At 42.9% G+C, this 17722-nt stretch overlaps 6 protein-coding genes across 6 annotated transcripts; 2 read left to right on the forward strand and 4 right to left on the reverse strand.

Moving 5' to 3' along the window:
- Positions 1-287: 287 nt before the first annotated feature.
- On the reverse strand, positions 288-1661 carry LOC108605757. Its single transcript, XM_017995559.2, has 2 exons — positions 1399-1661; positions 288-1332 (listed from the first exon to the last, which is right to left on the reverse strand). Exons 1-2 carry the CDS (start codon positions 1581-1583, stop codon positions 459-461), a joined length of 1059 nt encoding a protein of 352 aa, XP_017851048.1. The 5' UTR covers positions 1584-1661; the 3' UTR covers positions 288-458.
- A 302-nt stretch (positions 1662-1963) lies between these two features.
- On the forward strand, positions 1964-3716 carry LOC108605955 (CDP-diacylglycerol--inositol 3-phosphatidyltransferase). The gene is made up of 5 exons (XM_017995775.2): positions 1964-2150; positions 2617-2751; positions 2898-3051; positions 3117-3268; positions 3353-3716. Exons 1-5 carry the CDS (start codon positions 2099-2101, stop codon positions 3538-3540), a joined length of 681 nt encoding a protein of 226 aa, XP_017851264.1. The 5' UTR covers positions 1964-2098; the 3' UTR covers positions 3541-3716.
- Positions 3717-3878: 162 nt separating this feature from the next.
- On the forward strand, positions 3879-5036 carry LOC108607196 (mitochondrial inner membrane protease subunit 1). The gene is made up of 2 exons (XM_017997857.2): positions 3879-4496; positions 4562-5036. Exons 1-2 carry the CDS (start codon positions 4380-4382, stop codon positions 4964-4966), a joined length of 522 nt encoding a protein of 173 aa, XP_017853346.1. The 5' UTR covers positions 3879-4379; the 3' UTR covers positions 4967-5036.
- A 93-nt stretch (positions 5037-5129) lies between these two features.
- On the reverse strand, positions 5130-6998 carry LOC108607195 (nudix hydrolase 2). The gene is made up of 4 exons (XM_017997856.2): positions 6884-6998; positions 6227-6506; positions 6039-6163; positions 5130-5979 (listed from the first exon to the last, which is right to left on the reverse strand). The coding sequence occupies exons 2-4, from the start codon at positions 6421-6423 to the stop codon at positions 5276-5278; spliced, it is 1026 nt and encodes a 341-aa protein (XP_017853345.1). The 5' UTR covers positions 6424-6506; positions 6884-6998; the 3' UTR covers positions 5130-5275.
- Positions 6999-7713: 715 nt separating this feature from the next.
- On the reverse strand, positions 7714-9840 carry LOC117134914 (SRSF protein kinase 3-like). Its single transcript, XM_033294384.1, has one exon. The coding sequence runs from the start codon at positions 9838-9840 to the stop codon at positions 7714-7716; it is 2127 nt and encodes a 708-aa protein (XP_033150275.1).
- A 705-nt stretch (positions 9841-10545) lies between these two features.
- Positions 10546-15111, reverse strand: LOC108607026 (proteoglycan 4-like). Its single transcript, XM_017997615.2, has 2 exons — positions 15028-15111; positions 10546-11670 (listed from the first exon to the last, which is right to left on the reverse strand). The coding sequence occupies exon 2, from the start codon at positions 11668-11670 to the stop codon at positions 10546-10548; it is 1125 nt and encodes a 374-aa protein (XP_017853104.2). The 5' UTR covers positions 15028-15111.
- Positions 15112-17722: the final 2611 nt, after the last annotated feature.

Below are 17722 nucleotides of genomic sequence, written 5' to 3' on the forward strand. Positions count from 1 at the left end.
CAGGCATATGTATGTTGTGCTAGTTATAGTCATAAAAATGCAGTCCAAGGAGCAATTTTTTTTCTCTCGTTTTTTATACATAAGCAAAATACAATTCTAAGCTCATGCGATTGACCAGGAAATGGAAACACACACAGAACAGCAAACAATTTGTAGAATTAAAATTTATCATGTCTAAATTGAAAAAATAAAAAATATATATGTATAAAAAATATATACAGGCAAGCAAGCTGCATACAGTAAAACTAATAAAAATCAAATAGACAAAAGCTAAAATTTGACTTTTATCTCATTTTATTATTATACGAACATATCCCCATATGTATATATGTAGTTTACATAGTGAATGCAGGCACGTTGAAAATTTTAGTTGGTAGACTCGATTATATACTTAAACGTTAGATATACAAATACAATAAGCTAGAATATACAGTAGCTTGGCCCCCAGGGCGGCTGCTTTAGTAATTTTTAGATAACTCGGCGTGAATAGTTTTTAGTAGCTGACGCTCTGACTGGCTAATGGAGCTAAATTCCAAATCGAAACTATGCATCAAATGCTTCAGATCGCACATTTTGCGTTCCACCCAGCAGCAGATAATCTCCGCTAGCACACTCTGTTGCTCTTGTGGCACAAAGGCGCCGGGCTTCTCCACAGGCTCATTGCTATAGCCCTTCCGAGGTGTCCGGGGGCTCAGCGGCGTCTCAAATTGTGCCAATGTATAGTAGTACTCTATTAGCTTAATGTGTGCGGGCGATTGACGTGCAGGTGGTAAATTGAGATGCACCAACAGCAGCAGACGCAGCACCTCAACGCGACGCAGCAGCTCTTCGTACATTAACGGCGCACGACGCTCATAAATATTGTCCACAATATCATCTAATTGCTGCAGCCCACCACGATAGTCTGCACGTTGAATGCTCAGGTCTGCGTTCAGCTCCAGTTCGTTTATCTGATGGGCTGGCGAGGCAAAGCTACTGGTGCGCTCCAACTGTCGCTCCAGTTGTTGCAGCTCTCGCAACACGGCCGCCTTAAAGACGCCCGTATCGGCCACACGTTCCGCAGCCTTGTGATAACAGTGCAGCGCGCCCTCACGAAATCCATTTTGTCCACTGCGCAAGTGCAGCTGGCGGAACTCGTTGTGTGCCTTCAGGAAACCGCGTGCCGCACGCACATAAGCCTCAGACTCGCGCTGAGCTGCTCCATTAAAGGACTCGCACTTGGCAAAGCCTATGTGGCACATGGCTGCATACTGCATAATGCCAGATTCCTCAAATTTGTAAGCCAAGCGCTGGAACTCTGCCTGCACGTCGGCCACATTGGGAGCAAAGCGTCTGTTATTGAACAAACGATTAAAGGCAATTATGTAAAGCTGTTAAATATGCTGTTAAATTACTTACTTAAAGAAGACCACTCGTTCGATTTTTTTGATTTTTGTTGAAGCTCGCAAATATTGTTCTATAAAATTTTTTGGATAATGGTCGATCTGCTGCTCCGAGGTCTGCCCACTGCCGGCAGCATTACTGCTGCCGCGTAGCTTATCCATAATGTCTATATGCATGTACTGTTTGACATTTTTCTGCATTTAACTTAATAAGCTTTCTCTGTGCTAAATTTTGGATTTGGAATTTGTCAAAACAAAAAACATCAACAGCCAACAGTGTTGGACAATGTGCAACGTAGAGCAATATGCAGGTGTAGTAAGTGCAGCTTGTGACGTCACAAAAAGCTTAACATACCACAAGATGCATAGTATTTAGAAAAAATTAACTGAAATCGGGCAATATTGTTGGTTAGTAGCTAAGTTTTTGATATTAGCTGCTTAGAAGCTTGAGCTGCAATTCACACACTTCGCTAACCTTAGCCTTTGCATATGCGTAAGGTCAACTCACCTGGCAGTTTACAACACTAACAGTACACAGCTGTTTTGCTATACATACAGCGCCATTTTTTTGCACTTAAGAACACAGAACCAGAACGTAAAAGAATATTGCAACGCACGTCATATTCACGGTTGAGCTAAGCGCGCCGCCACGCATTTAATTAAAATAAAAGATATAGCGTATTGATTGCTAAAACGTTAACCAAACGCTATCTAAAATGGCCACACCAGAACACGATAACGTTTTTATTTTCGTGCCCAATTTAATTGGTAAGTTAGGAATTGGTAAACAAAATTGAATGTTGGCAAAAATGAAAAGACAAAGTGTACCTAAAATCAATTGCTGCAATTGTTTAAATTAAAATGCAAACACGACATAGCCAGTGTACTTTAATTCAAACACATTTGCATAGCTCTCGCGGCTTTTGTTATCTGCTACTTAATTATGAAGTCACAATAAAGGTGCGCTATGCATGTGTGTGTATGTGTTTGTTATGTATTGGACATTCAAACAAATTCTGCGTGTGTGTATACAAACAACGTTACCGTTGTTGTTGCTTAGACAGCTTCCTAATTCAATTAGCGCTGATAGGTGGCGCTTGCGTTGCAACCTGTCAAATGCAATACACATGCAGCAGTATTGATTGCGTGTCTCATATGCATACGTAGCTGTGTTTGTGTGTGTGTGTGAATTTTGGCATTTCTGATGGTACATTGTTGTTTTTGACTCTTACAGGTTATGCGCGAATCGTTTTGGCACTCATTGCGTTTTGGTTTATGTCAACGAACTACGTGATCGCCGGGTGGTGTTATATAATAAGTGCACTGCTGGATGCAGTTGATGGCCATGCAGCGCGCGCCTTTAATCAAAGTGAGTAAGCAAGACGAAGCCCATTGGCAATCCATTTGGCAAACGTCAATCAATAGCTGACTCATGAGCCGGCATCATAAATAAATATTTGTTTATACGTGTCTAAATTTATGAATGAGCAATTAACATATTTCTCTATTTGGCAGGCACTCGGTTTGGCGCAATGCTGGATCAATTGACGGATCGCTGTGGCACTACAGGTCTACTGGTCACCCTGGCCTATTTCTATCCCAAGTATATGTTCTGGTTCCAGCTGTCCATCGCTATTGATGTTGCCTGCCATTGGCTCTACATGCAAACGTTAGTTTGATAATTCAATTACTCGTGGCTAATTTACTAAAACGTTGTGGTCTTTGATTTTGCAGAAGCGTTGTGGTTGGACGCGTATCGCACAAGGTCAATGATAACTTTGTTATGCGCATCTATTACCAAAAGGATGTGCTGACCTTCATGTGCTGCGTCAATGAGCTCTTCTATGTTTGTTTGTATTTATTGCATTTTACATACGGACCGTTGAGTAAGTACTAACTAAGTACATTGACTTATCTTTGGCTATCGAAGATTATTTTTTTTTTATCTTATCTTTGTTAATAATGTACAGTACTCGGTGCTTCACTGTTCAAAATATTGGCTTTCCTTACCGCGCCATTTGCGGTAATTAAGGCTTTGATCTCTGTTATGCATGCTTATGTAGCTGGCGCTGACTTGGCCGCTGTGGATGTGCGCGAGCGACAGGAGAAGCGTCTGAAGGGTGACGGACCAGTTAACGCTGGGAAGAAACTTGAGTAACTTCCATAAAATGAAGTGCAGCACTTTTGATTCCAAAAAACTAAACAAATCTAAATAGAAGAAAACAACTACAAAATATGTATGAAAGAAGAACAAGAAAGAAAACTAACTTACTAATCTTAGTCAAACTTTAGTTATTTATATATGCGCTATTGCAATTGTTGACATATTATTTTGTAATATTGTATATTTTTAGTTTTATATTTATTTTAGTTTTTGGGGCGGGTGGGCGTTTTTATTTTGAGTGATTGTAATTATATATTTATTTGCCTAAGTTAACGAGTAAATTTGAATTTATTTGACTCACTAAATATATATATATTAAACAATATACAATTTACCATTCAATATTGAGCAAACTTCTATAAACAAATATATTATTCAATACGTGTATGTGTAAATCGTAATATTAGTTGTAAAAACTCTTGGTACCTACTAAAGGGCGAGATCTGTTGAAACAAAAACGAAAAATCCAAATTGCATGAAAAACATTTGTAATGCGTTAGTATTCAAAATATTGTTGTTTAACATAAATTGTCATTAGTGGAACATGAAATAATAAATAGATTTTTGTGTGCAAAATTTTTGTGAAATTTGTCAATTATAATTTGAGTTAGGCGCTAAAAAACAAACAGCAATTGAACTTGCTCAACTGTGCAGCCCTGGTCACAAACGCAGCAGCTGTTCCAGCGTGTTGTGCAGCAGCCCTGGCAAAAAACAGCTGCCACTCACTACCCATTTGTTATTATTGCTTTTTTAGTTAATAATGCACTGAGTGGTGGTGGTGGCTCGTTGTATCGCACCGCCCCCCCTCTGCTCCCAGCTTCAGCAGATCTGTCATGAAGATGGGTATGGGTTACACAGTGCTATCACGTCTAGGCACACTAGCCCGCTACACCATCGCATATGCCAGCATAACACACTGTACATTCGAGTATGTGGGTGACTTTGTCTTGGTAAGTAGAGGTTGCTCGTTCCTAAATTGGCTGACTGCTGCAGTTAACTGTTATTGTTATTGTAGTGCAAAGGACCTTCGATGGAACCAACACTCTTCTCGGACAATGTGCTGTTAACAGAACGATTGTCCAAGCATTGGCGCAGCTATCAGTCGGGCGACATAATCATCGCCGTATCACCGGTAAATGCCAATCAGTTTATTTGTAAGCGCATTGTTGCCGTATCTGGGGAGAAGATCAACACACTGAAGCCACATCCATTGGAAGCTGAGTCGACGTCCACTTCCACCAAGCAGCCAATGGAGATGTCCATGGTAACGGATTATGTGCCTCGCGGTTGTGTTTGGATCGAGGGTGACAATAAAGGCAACAGTTCAGATTCACGCTATTACGGACCCATACCATTGGGCCTAATACGCAGCCGAGTTGTCTGCCGCATCTGGCCACTCTCCGAGCTCACGGGTCTGTAGCCGGCAGAAGCGGAGTCAAATTTCTAGTGTCGCATACACACACACACACAATACACACAAAATAAGCTTCTTATGTTTTATATTTTCAAAGAGCTATTGAGCAGCTTAATATATAGCATATAAGAACTTGTTATCGGTAAGCGACAGCCGGAGTTGTTATTTGTTTTGTTTCGTTTATTGGCGCCACATGGAAAACATAGAAATTGCACTACAAAAAAATTAGCTACTAATTTATATACACATTTGCTGATTTGTGCGGAAGGCTATTTACAAAATAAACACTATGGAATTATGCAAGTAATTGCATTATTAACCAGGCACTTGATTGGCCTCAGAACCGTCTTTAGCCTCGTCAATAAAATACAAATTGAATTCCTTTTTCAGTATTTGATGCACGCCCTGGCGACAGGTTAGCGTCAGACCACGCTGCTGATAATCCAGATAGGTGCGCATAAAGTGACGATTCGTCTCATGCACTTGTGGATGCTGCAAGAACTCCTCGACAGGCATCCACTGGACACGCATGATTTCACGTTCACAGCGCTGAAAGTCCAGATTGAGCGGCTTGAGGCTGATGACCATATAAATATCTGAGCAGCCAAAATTACCGCCATGCGTATGCCGTAGACAGATGACCGACTGGAAGGTGGTGCAAATGCCGGTCTCCTCCTGCACTTCGCGTATGGCCGCATCTATAAAATTCTCACGGGGCTCTACATAGCCGCCAGGTAGCTTCCAGCTATTGGGTATCATGGCATAGCGATCAGAGACGACCAGCACTTGCTGCTGATCATTCACCACTAATCCCCCGACGCCCAGCAGTGTGTGAGCATAATGCGGTAAGTTGCTGGACTCGTGTGTTGGCAGCCAACGGTACATGATGACAGCACCATTACGTGTGTGATGAAAATCAAACCCAGAGTCGGTTAGAATGGGCACCCAGCTGGCCTGCGGCTTGTGCACACGAAACCAAATCGCGCGGTTGGCGTTCGTAGTCCAAAAAGCCAAAGACTCTATTCAAATAAATAATTACATAATGAGCATTAAGTATACAAAGTATGTGATCGCTTACTTTCTAGCTTCTCCTGGAATTGCGCATTGCCAGCTAGCGCCTCCTCCTGGCTATCCACGGTGACGCCTTTGAAACGATCAACTACGCCGCGGAAGACGTGGGGTGGAGTGTCCATTACGCGAAAGCTGTAAACAAAATACAATGTACATATTTGTTAAACAGAATTAAATGAATTAAAATAAACTTACGTTTGATACAAACGCACTCTTTGGCTTGGATATTGTTGCAAACGGATGACAGCTTTTGAGCTATGGAGTAGCCGTATTGGTGCTGCTGCTGATGTTGTTGTTATTGTTGGTAGGGTGGCTCTAACGTTAGCCTGGCGCCATGAGCTGAGCGAGCTGAGCTTTAAACAATTTCGGCACAATAACGCGACTGACGACATTAAATTTGCACAACTTGTCTTTTAGCCACGCGCTTTCGAACAAATCCTAGTAATTGCCTTTCAATTTAGTTGAGCATGTTGATCTGTAAAATGTATGTTTGTATATAAAATGCACGTATTATAAAACAATGTAGCACTGAGTTAGTCGTAGTAGTTGTCGTCACAGTTGTTGTTGTCAGCAGCAACAAGTAGGCAGTTGCTTTTATCGTCTATTATTGCTCCAAGTGCTGATTTGTTTGGCACTAGGTCATTATCTGGCTATCAATGATAAGCCAGAGGCATGCATTAGCCTATTTGAACTATTAGTTTTGCGCGTAGGCGTAATACAAATGGCAAATACGCCGGGACAACCTTGAACGACAATGACAATTGTGTCTGTTTGCACTTCTGAATGTGTTTGTGTGTGTGAATATATTTCCGCATTGTTGCGTGTTATTGTTTATATATTATATATATATACATTTATTTGTCAGACAGCACCAAGTAGTAAACAAAAATCCTGTTGTAAGACTCGCTCAAGAATCTTATTAGCACGTATTACCACACCGAGCGCGCGAACAGAACTGCTAACATTGCCCTGAGCAAAATGCTGTTATGCTAATTGTGTATAATCGATTTCTATCGAAATTAGCACGTATCACCACCGCAAGAAGCACGCGAACAGAAATACTAACATTGCCCTGAGCGAAATGATGTTGTGCTAACAGTGCTGTAAACACATCGATATAATCGTTGGTATGTTCTATCGAAATTAGCACGTATCACCACCATAAGCGCGTGAACAGTACAGCAACAAATTGGTAACATTTGCCAGTGCTAGCGCATTTCCTATCGAAATTAGCACGTATCACCACCACATGTCCGCGGACAGATCAGCGCCAAAATGCTCTAACATTGGCCCAGGCTAAATGCTGTTAAGCCTAACAGTGCTTCTAGCGCATCGTTAGTTAGTTTTCTTATTGGTGATCACAAAAAAGGCGCACATTAAAAAGTTAAAAAAATTACTCTGTTCCCTATATATGTAAGAGCAACTGTATTTAATATTTTTATTGCGTACAATCAGGCATATACATACATTGATAAACGCTTTATTGTCAATTGCATTACAACTTCATTAACTCTGTATTTCGTGTGAGCGATGTTTATGTGTAGGTGAAGTGAGTGCCTCTGCGGTGGCGCGTGTATGTGTGTGAGTGGGTGCGTGTGTGTCCTTTTGGCAGAATCCAACATTACAATGCGCTTTTACAACTAAAATTTTTAACATAATATGGCTTTGCGCGATTTGTTGCCCTAAGGATCCAAACGCAGCCAAGGATGATTCAGTGCCTCTTGAGCCGTACAGCGCAATGCTGGATCTAAGCGCAGCATGGGCATAAGAAAGCTTTCAAGCTCCTTGGCCTTTTTTAGCGACCATTTGAACTTTTCCATTAGAATTTGCTGCATGCTGCGCGGCTTCAAGTTCTTGCAATTGATCAACTTGCGATCCTTGGTAAAAAAGTCACTCGAATATTCACCACGATCGATAACCGCGTCTGGTATCTCGCCACACAGCTCTATGATGAGTGCAAGGTGTACCTCGTCAAGTGATATATTCTTTGGCCCTTTGCTAGGGTAAAACAAATACTCGCCCGTGGCCAGTTCCCAGATCAGACAAGCAGCGCTCCAGATATCCGCTGAGGTGTTATAGCCAGCACCTAGAATAACCTCCAAAGCGCGATATTCGCGCGTTTGTATATCCTCGGATACGTGATTACCGATGAAGCAAGCATTTCCCACATCCGCAATGGTCACCGACACCTTGCAAGGCACCAGCGCTGGATCCTTGTACTCCTCAAAATGCAGTCTGGGCTCCGGCCTGGGGGTGGATGGGCTGCTAGAGCGACGCCGCGGCTTTTTGCCTTTACGAGCTTTGCGACTAAGATAGCGACAATAAGCAGTATCATCACTATCCTCCTTCTTGACGCGCTGCTGCACATAGCGCATGAAACTCTCCGGACTTTCAAATAGTAGCTTGACCGTTTTGGAGACTTGTATGTTGTGCTTGGCGTCGCGTCTTTGGTTTTCGGCACGCGTCATGCTGCGTGTCTGGACACGCTTCTTGGCGTCCTCGCCGACCTGCTCCAGAAACTGCAATTGCCTAAAAGTCTCCACATCCGTTGGCGTAAGTATGCACAGATCGTTAAATGGAATATGGGGCAGCTTATTGGTCACACAATCCACAGCCATTTTTCTTGTCAGCAGCCCCTGCTCGGCCAACAGCAGCAGATCGGCAACGCCACGCTGACGCAGCCATTTAATATGCGAGTAGAAAAAGGGCAGACGCGTACGTCTCTTCTGCTGTGTCGACTTGGGAGCCACCTCCCCGTTGGCCACGCGGCGCTTATCTTCCTCTTCCTGATTTTGACTTGTGTTCATCAAATAGTTATGGCAAGCAAAGTGACCCTGCTTACGCACAGTCTCCTCGTTCGCTGTGAGCAGCACATTCTCCGGCTTGAGATCCGTGTGTATAATGCGGCACTCGTCGTGCAGCATGCTGAGACCTTGCAGCACCTGGTGTGCTATCTGCTTGACATTGTGCAGCGGTATGCCATGATATTGGGAGCGCTGTATGAGCGTCAGCATATTCTCGCCCAGCACATCGAGCACCAGACACTTGTGAGAGCCATTGACGCCCTTGACGGTGAAGCTGTCGGTTAGGTTCACAAGGCGCTCGTGCAATGGATGCCAGTTAAGCGTGGCTATGAAGCGCAGCAGCTTGATCTCATGACGTGCAGCATTTGTATAGACTTCCTCGGATTTGAGCAGCTTAATGGCACAATAGCGATCCTCGCGAGTATCGAAGCACAGCCAGACGGTAGAGTAGTGTCCCCAGCCGAGCTTGCGAAGAGGATAATAGCGATGACGAAACACATCGCCAGTGCTCACGGGATGATAGCCACCCGGACGATATTCGGTTTGGCTTTCGTTCGCAAAGGAACAACCATTTTGCGTTGTGCTGGACCCAGCTCCATTGCCCACATCGCCTTCCGAAATAATCATGTTGTCGCTATCGTTATCATCGCTGCTGTTGTTGTTATTATCATAATCTTGTTCAGACTCATCATCTGACTCTTCTACTGGTTTTTCTGCTCGCTTTTCCCGAGCTAGACCTCTGGTGCTTTGTAACTGTGCTCCTTGCACTGGCTGCGGCTCCCCTTTGGTTTCTCTGTGCGGCTGAGCACGATTTGCGCTCTTGGTGGTTTTTGTGGACGCCTTGAGCCAGAGTCTAGCCTTGATTTGCCCCGGTAGCTCCTCCCGTAGCCACGTGGGTTTCTCTTGTCGTGGTTGCTTCTGTGCTGGCTCCTGTATTAGCGTGTAAATTTGCTTTGATGGTTGCAGCTGTACTACCCGTAGTAGATCGTTTCCTGATTTTAGCATTTGCTGCTGTACTAGATCGTTTCCACGCTTTAGTGGTTTCGCTACTAGCTTATGTTCCCACGAGTCTGGCTCTCTTGCTTGCTCTTGTGGCTCATGTAGACAACAGCACTCTTTTTTTGCTAGCCAGTGTGCCCAAGAGCGAGGGTTTTCTGGTTGCTCTTGTGGATCATGTAGCCAAGACTTCTCTTTTGGTAGCTTATGTGCCCACGAGCCTGGCTCTTTTGGGAGCTTATGTGCCCTCGAGAGAGACTCCTTTGGTTGCCACGAGATAGGCTCTTCTGGCTCGTGTAGACAACAGCAGTCTTCTTTTGCTAGCTTATGTGCCCACGAGAGAGGGTTTTCCGGTTGCTCTTGTGGATCATGTAACCAACACTTCTCTTTTGGTAGCTTATGTGCCCACGAGCCTGGCTCTTTTGGGAGCTTATGTGCCCTCGAGAGAGACTCCTTTGGTAGCCACGAGATAGGCTCTTCTGGATGCTCTTCTGGCTCGTGTAGACAACAGCAGTCTTCTTTTGGTAGCTTATGTGCCCACGAGAGAGGGTTTTCCGGTTGCTCTTGTGGATCATGTAACCAACACTTCTCGTTTGGTAGCTTATGTGCCCACGAGCCTGGCTCTTTTAGGTGCTGGCTGTCTGGGCTCATTCTCTGCCATGTTGACTCTCTTTTGGTAGCTTATGAGCCCACGAGCCTGGCTCTTTTGGTAGCTTATGTGCCCTCGAGAGAGACTCCTTTGGTCGCCACGAGATAGGCTCTTCTGGATGCTCTTCTGGCTCGTGTAGACAACAGCACTTTTTTTGCTAGCCAGTGTGCCCAAGAGCGAGGGTTTTCTGGTTGCTCTTGTGGATCATGTAACCAACACTTCTCGTTTGGTAGCTTATGTGCCCACGAGCCTGGTTCTTTTAGTTGCTCTTTTGGCTCATCTTGCCAAGACTTCTCTTTTGGTAGCTTATATTCCCACGAGCCTGGCTCTTTTGGTAGCTTATGTGCCCTCGATAGAGACTCCTTTGGTAGCCACGAGATAGGCCCTGCTAGATGCTCTTCTGGCTCGTGTTGACAACAGCAGTCTTCTTTTGGTAGCTTATGTGCCCACGAGAGAGGGTTTTTCGGTTGTTCTTGTGGATCATGTAACCAACACTTCTCATTTGGTAGCTTATGTGCCCACGAGCCTGGCTCTTTTGGTTGGTCTTCTGGCTCATCTTGCGAAGACTCCTCTTTTGGTAGCTTATGTGCCCACGAGCCTGGCTCTTTTGGTTGCTTTTCTGGCTCATCTTGCGAAGACTTCTCTTTTGGTAGCTTATGTGCCCACGAGCCTGGCTCTTTTGGTTGATCTAGTGGCTCATCTTCCGAAGACTCCTCTTTTGGTAGCTTATGTGTCCAAGAGCCTGCCTCTCGTGGTTGTACTTGCTGCGGCTGGGGCTGCTGCATCTTCTTCTTGTGCTTGCGCTTTATTTTCTTCCTCTCCTGATCCACTAGTTTGTCTTGCATGGCGATCCATAGCGAGTGTTCCATTATGCAATTGGCTCCACGTTTCACGTCTTCCGTTTGCAACGGTTTCGGGTTCAAGTAGACCTCGCTATAAAAGTGTGTGCGTTTCAATTTCTTGTTGGGCTCCGGATCGTTCGTACAGGAGCGCTTGACCCCTTTGCATTCAGTCTCTTTCTCCTTTTTAGCCGCCCCTGATCTCTCCCACTGACTTGGAGACAAATATAACAAAAATGGTAAAGGTTTGTCCACTTGCTGCTCAGATGTTGTCTTCGCTGTAGCCTTCGATGATATTATTAATCCATTCGAATTATCATCCATTTCTATATTAATACAGCTTTCTTGCATCTATCCTTTGCGAGTAGGTACGTGAAAATAAATAAAAGTAAATCGAAATAGTGAAATCAATTCATTAGTACACTAATATAAAAAAAATAAATTTGAAAAAGAAAATAAAATTGTCGACACTAGAAAGGCTCGAATGACATTATAGGCCTTGACAGTTAAATACAAGCATTTTAAATTTAGCTTGGCTACTATGTCAGCTTAACCGGAAATACTCAAAATACTTTTTTTGTCACGTGCACTGATCTGTAAAAATGTTCACAAAGCTGTGAATACCAGTTAAGGGATTAATGTGGACAAAAAAAATAAAAATATTATATCCAAATATTATTGCAAAATGCACAATTAAACAAAGTCACGGGGGGTGGAATCGACATTCACTCAGGTGCTTCGACAACAATAGTGCAAAACTATTGAGTTTTCCCTTATTTAATTTGGTTTTTTATTTCAATTTTTTTTTTGTCATGTTTGTATTTTGTTTGAAGGGCTTAGCGTTTTTAAAGAGAAAAAGTTAGAAAAAAAATAGTTATTGTTACCCCAAGGCCTAGCTATTTGCACAGTTGTTTAAACAAATTTAATGCTAAGGGTTGTGTGAAGTTCATTTCAAATATATGTACATAGACTGCTGCTCTTTGAGCTAAAGTGAAAATTCGAGCACAAATATTGATTGAAAATTCGATTGCGTTATTGAATAGCAAATACACTGAGAAAATGTATTTAAACAAGTAGCAACGACTAGCGGGGCTAAGATTAATTTATGGAATGTTTGATGACAACAATATGCTTTGTTTAATATTCTTCAATTGCGGCAATTGCATAAGTCTTATCAGTGCCCGTCGCCCCTCTACCCTACGTCAAACCCTTTTTTTGTCGAAATGGAAATCTTGTTTGTAATTAGGGAGTTTTTCTTACCAATTCCTACAGACTTTACACACACACACATATGCATGTGTGTCCCCATATAATTAAGCCGCATTTCAAAGTGTCCCGTTTTTGTCGATGCTCGCATTATACATATTTACTCAAAAATATTTACATACATGTTGAGCGCAGCCGCGCATCTTAAATTACACAAATGATTAATAATTTATGGCTGTCCAGCAGTTGTGTTTTGACTTACTCCCAACTGAAGCTTTTTTTCAAGCTGGCAATGCTGCGACTGCGCGCTTGCGAAAAAGCAATATGGCGCTCATTTATAGTATAGCGCGTGTCGTGTGGGTGTTGGCAGCATCAGCTGCTGAAAAATACGTATTGTCTATTTTTACGTAAGAACGGCAATAATATCAGCATAATTGGCACATTTAAAGGAATTTGAACAAAAAACCTAAAACACAACTGCATTTACCTTAAAAGCAGCTGCAAATGTCAATTGGCAAACAAAGACGTTGGCACATGCCAAGAAGGAAAAGAGAAAAAAAACAACTGTAATGAAAGCAAAAGCAAAAACAAAATGTTGAAGGAGGCGCAATAACGGCAGCTTGAAGACAATGGCAAAGTGTGTGGAAAAATCTCTGCGAATGAATGTGTAAGAAGGCGCAACACCCAAAGGACAGATGTCGGATGCTCAAAGACGTAGACGACGTCATCATCATCATCATCATCACTGCTGCTGCTGCTGCCGCGTCGCAGTCGCTGCAGGCGTTGCCCATTTTTATGCAATTTGAGAATGCTGCTGCGCAACGGCGTTTTTTTTTTTCTTTAAAAAAAAAAAGAAACAAAACAATATTAACATTTCGGTCAATTGGTAATTGGATTAGCGCTTGGCTACCCTTTTTTAAAAACGCGAGCCCAGGGGCTGGCATTTTTTGGGCTAATCAAGCAACGCGGCGCTTCAACTCCCAAGGAAAAGCAGCGAATTTAATTAAGAAAACAACAAGCAAACGTTGCCCGCAATTGCCCACTGAGGTTGTCCGTCAAACCAAAAGACGCGCGAGCAGCAGCGCGGTCGAAAGAGGGAGGGAGGGAGCGCATAGCCCGCGGCTCCCATGTCCCGTGTAATGAAGCTTGATTTTTATTACATGTAAGTTATTTAAATGCACATGAGTGAGCATGCCAACGAATTTTAAATGCATGTAACCCTTTCACAATTGTGTTTAATTGCATTTGACTGGACGTGGACCAGGATCAGCAGCAGCTATGGAAAACTTTGTATACACCCCGGCTGTTGCTGCTGCTGCTGTTTGGCGTTTGACAATTGGGCTCAGGCTACAACAAAATGGCAACAATTACATGTAAGTGTAATACAGTTGGGCTTTAATAGATTCAACTTTTTTTTTTAACGGTATCCCATGCTGCATCAGGGGAAGTCTGTCTTAAACAATGCTCTAGTTTTAGGCAATCTGAGTTAGATTCTGCAAGTCATGGCTAGGCTATAAGGTTGACATTTGCTCCGCATTGCTTCAAGTCTCGGGATAGTGGGAAGCTGGCTGGAAATCAATTCATTTATCATGTGACAGGATATGTGACAGGATGTGACTGGGCATAAACAGAAAGTGAAATCGAAACAGTGGCCGGCAAGGCAACCGCATCCTGTGGCCCATTAAAAAACACAAGCGCACAAAAGGACAAACGACAAAACTGCTGCAACGACAACGTGTAACGAATGCCGCGCAAGGAGTTGCGTGGCAGCGCAGCTGGCTAGCGATCAAGAAAAAGGCAAAGATACCGCAAGTTCGCGCCCATGTTGCGGGCTTGATAATCCTTTAGCTGCAACAACATCAACATCAAAAGGAAAAACAAAAACAAACAAGCGGCCGACCGATCAACCAACCGACCGGGTCCAGCGTGCGAAACTGACCTCTTCATTATAAGCATGATGTCCTAGGACAGCGCGTCAGGGTTTTTATTTTCGGCGGTTCAGTGAACTGTTAAATTATGCAACGCGCCTGCTGAGGATTAGCGACGTGACGACGACAGCGGCGGCGACGACGACGACGACGACGCTAAACAAAAGATGCAAAGTTCAACTTCGATTGACGGCAAGGCAAGGATGGATGGATGGATGGCCAAGCTGACCCCTTAGGGGTCGCAAACTCGACTGCGGGGCTTGTTTTTATTGTTGCGTGTCGGACAATTGATTTTGTGACATAAATTTGCTGTAAACAGCTTTGGTCAGCTTTTCAGAACAGACGCTCAATTGAGCTGTCCCAATTGGCAGTGGCAAGGCACATAAATCACAGCAGTGACCAGCCCCTAAGGCTGTTAAATTGTATAATTTATATGTTCTATATATGAAGATAGATGTGCATAGCTTTAGAACTAACTATTTAATTGTTGGACTTGTGAAATGTTTGCTTAGGGAGCGCGCGCGCACAGTTTGAAAGCAATTGTAAAAGCGAATTATTGCAGTTGTCGACTTACAGTTTGTTCAGCAAAACTTTAAAGCCCCATGTTTGTAAATAGATAAACAAGACTATTGAATTTCTAGTTGATGTTGTAATATGTTCTGAAAGTTTTCTAATGCTGTTGGATCTCAAAAATAATAAAAAATTTAGAGAATTTTGAATTTGTAAGTTATGCATACTACGCTCTTGCTTAGATATATATATATATAGCAGCAGCTGCGAGAGCTGTTTTTAGATAAGACTATTTTCTCTTTTAGTGGCAAGACTAGCCCTTGATAAAGTTTAAACTGCTTGTAGTTGGGCATTCTAGTGAAACTTGTAATTATATTAGATATCTGATTTGCCATTTGTGCTTTTGCTTTACCTGATTGCCAACTTTATGTCACGTGAGTCATTTCCGGACTACCGAAATTATTAGATGCATGTTTCGATATGTAAAACTAATTGAAAGTTGTCAGCATTTGTGGGTCGTAAAGTCGTCGTAATGTTTGTAACCCCTTAATTAACCCACACGTTGACTGCTGCATATGGTAAAAACAAATTTTGTAAAATGTCATAAAGTTGCAATCGACATGAAAACAGCAGCACGCCCCCTTACCCTATCCCTACCCCTACCCCCACCCCTTCCCTTGCCAGTGGCTAGTCTAGGGGTCGGAACTGTGCTAATGTGTTAGACGCGTGGGTTGCGCTGCTGGTGTGGCCAAGTTAGGGGTTGAGTTTTGGCGATATGCATCTAGTGCACATTTGTTTAATATATATTCTTTTGACAGTTTACCATTATGCACTCTGAACTGCTTGACCCTGCTGCTGGGGGTTGGCTGCTCTCCCAAAGGTCAGTCAGCTGGGCGTTTGCCCGTTCATTACATGTATGTAAACATTTTCGGTTTTTTGGTATTTAATTGATTTTCTCTGCACTGCACTGAGCGACAAATTCTCAAGCGTCATTAGTGTGCGTCGCTTATGATTAATGTTAGTTTATATACTTATGGCTCTCTCTCTCTCTCTCTCGCTCGCTCTCTCTCTCTCTCTCTCTTACCTGTGTGCCAACTTCTCCACGTCTCGTCGAAGTCGGCGCACTCGAATTTGCTTGTTATAGTCTTTTGATGATTCCCGTATTGTTATTGTTTATTCCGATCGCTGCACAACGCGTGAAAATAAAACTTTCGCACACTGCAGTTTTATTGGCAAACACATAAATCTCAATCTGTCAGTGGAGAGGCGGAGGGAGAGAACGAGAGCAAAAATTAAATGTTGCTATGCCAAATGAAAACTGTAAAAAATGTTACCACAAATTAGGCAATAAACAATAGCTAAAGCGGTCATGGGTTAATACGTTCAAAATCAGGCAGACAACCCCACAAAGGTCACACACAATAAAAAAAAAAGGGTTGAGCGCTAAGACTTGCCAAAAAAAAATGTAAAATTGCACACAATCATAAATTTAAAAGCAAAGCAAACTACAAATATATATAGCTATATAGCTACATATATATGTATATATGGGATCAAACTTGCAGCACAAATAGCTGTTGGCTATGTTGACTATATACTTACATATTAAAACTTGAAAACACAAAAAAAAAAAACTATTTTCGAGTTATTTGCAAAATTTGGAATTTTTGTATGTTGATAAAACATGAGATGTAAGCACAGCTGACAAAATTGATTGTGATTAGAATTGTTCAGACTAAACCCAGAGAGACATAACTGACATTTGCAGCAAAGTTGCTATGCCTAGTGTTGAGTAAAGCGCAAAGGCGTCTTAATATAAAATTTATGCTTAATATATGTGCACAGCTGCTGCTTTTTAGTAGCTGCATGCTAATGTTGTATCCCTCTCTCTTGATGAAAATCTGTGGCCCGCTGGCTAATCAATTACACCAACTTTAAGGCGAAATGTCAGCAGACATCAAAAGCGTTAGAGGCAGCTAGGGGGAGGGGTAGAAAAAAAGGGTTACAAACGCTGCCATTTGCCTGGTAATACTCAATAAACTTAACATTTTATTCAAATTTAATTGCAGCAGCCGCGTCGCTTGGAACCTGATCACGCTACTCTGGGCCTGCTCGCTGGCTGTCAAACGTTTGACAAACCATGCGAGCTGCGTCTGCGTCTCTCCCTCCTTCGCCACTGACATTGATGTGCAGCCCGTTTGGGAATATGCGCGTAAGTATTTTGGCATAATTTGCATATTCACTTACCCCTTTGGCAGCAGCAGCGTCTTTGCGGTCGAAGATTTATGAGCAACAACAAGTCGGGTGATGAACCCTCCACCTTTGCTTATACGCCGTAGACAATAACAAAGCGTCCGTCGTGGCCGTGGCCGTGGCTGCGGCCGCGTGCATTTTCACGGCCAAAAGCATTATTTTGGGTTGATTTTCACGTGAAAATTTGATTTTCTTTTTGTATCATTTTCTTTTGATAATTTTCTTGGCAATTAAATATGCAAATGGCGGCACTAAGCGTTGCCCTCTATGACCAAGGCGTTTATTATTGTTGCAAGCACAACAAATAGACGGAGCAGGGTGGCCTCCCAATGGCCCCGTTTGGCCTTAGAGCTTATTCCAATTGATAGTTGTGTCTGCAATTCTCTTTTGCGCTCATTTTCTTTAGCGTGCATGCGCAGCTAGCTTGGCAATGCTGTCAGACTGTCAGTGTTGTAAAACGTTGCTGCGGCCATTTTATCATCGAATTCAGTGTCAAACTACAAGTA

The sequence above is a fragment of the Drosophila busckii genome, chromosome X (genome assembly GCF_011750605.1).
Source record: "Drosophila busckii strain San Diego stock center, stock number 13000-0081.31 chromosome X, ASM1175060v1, whole genome shotgun sequence".
Classification (NCBI taxonomy): Eukaryota; Metazoa; Arthropoda; class Insecta; order Diptera; family Drosophilidae; genus Drosophila; species Drosophila busckii.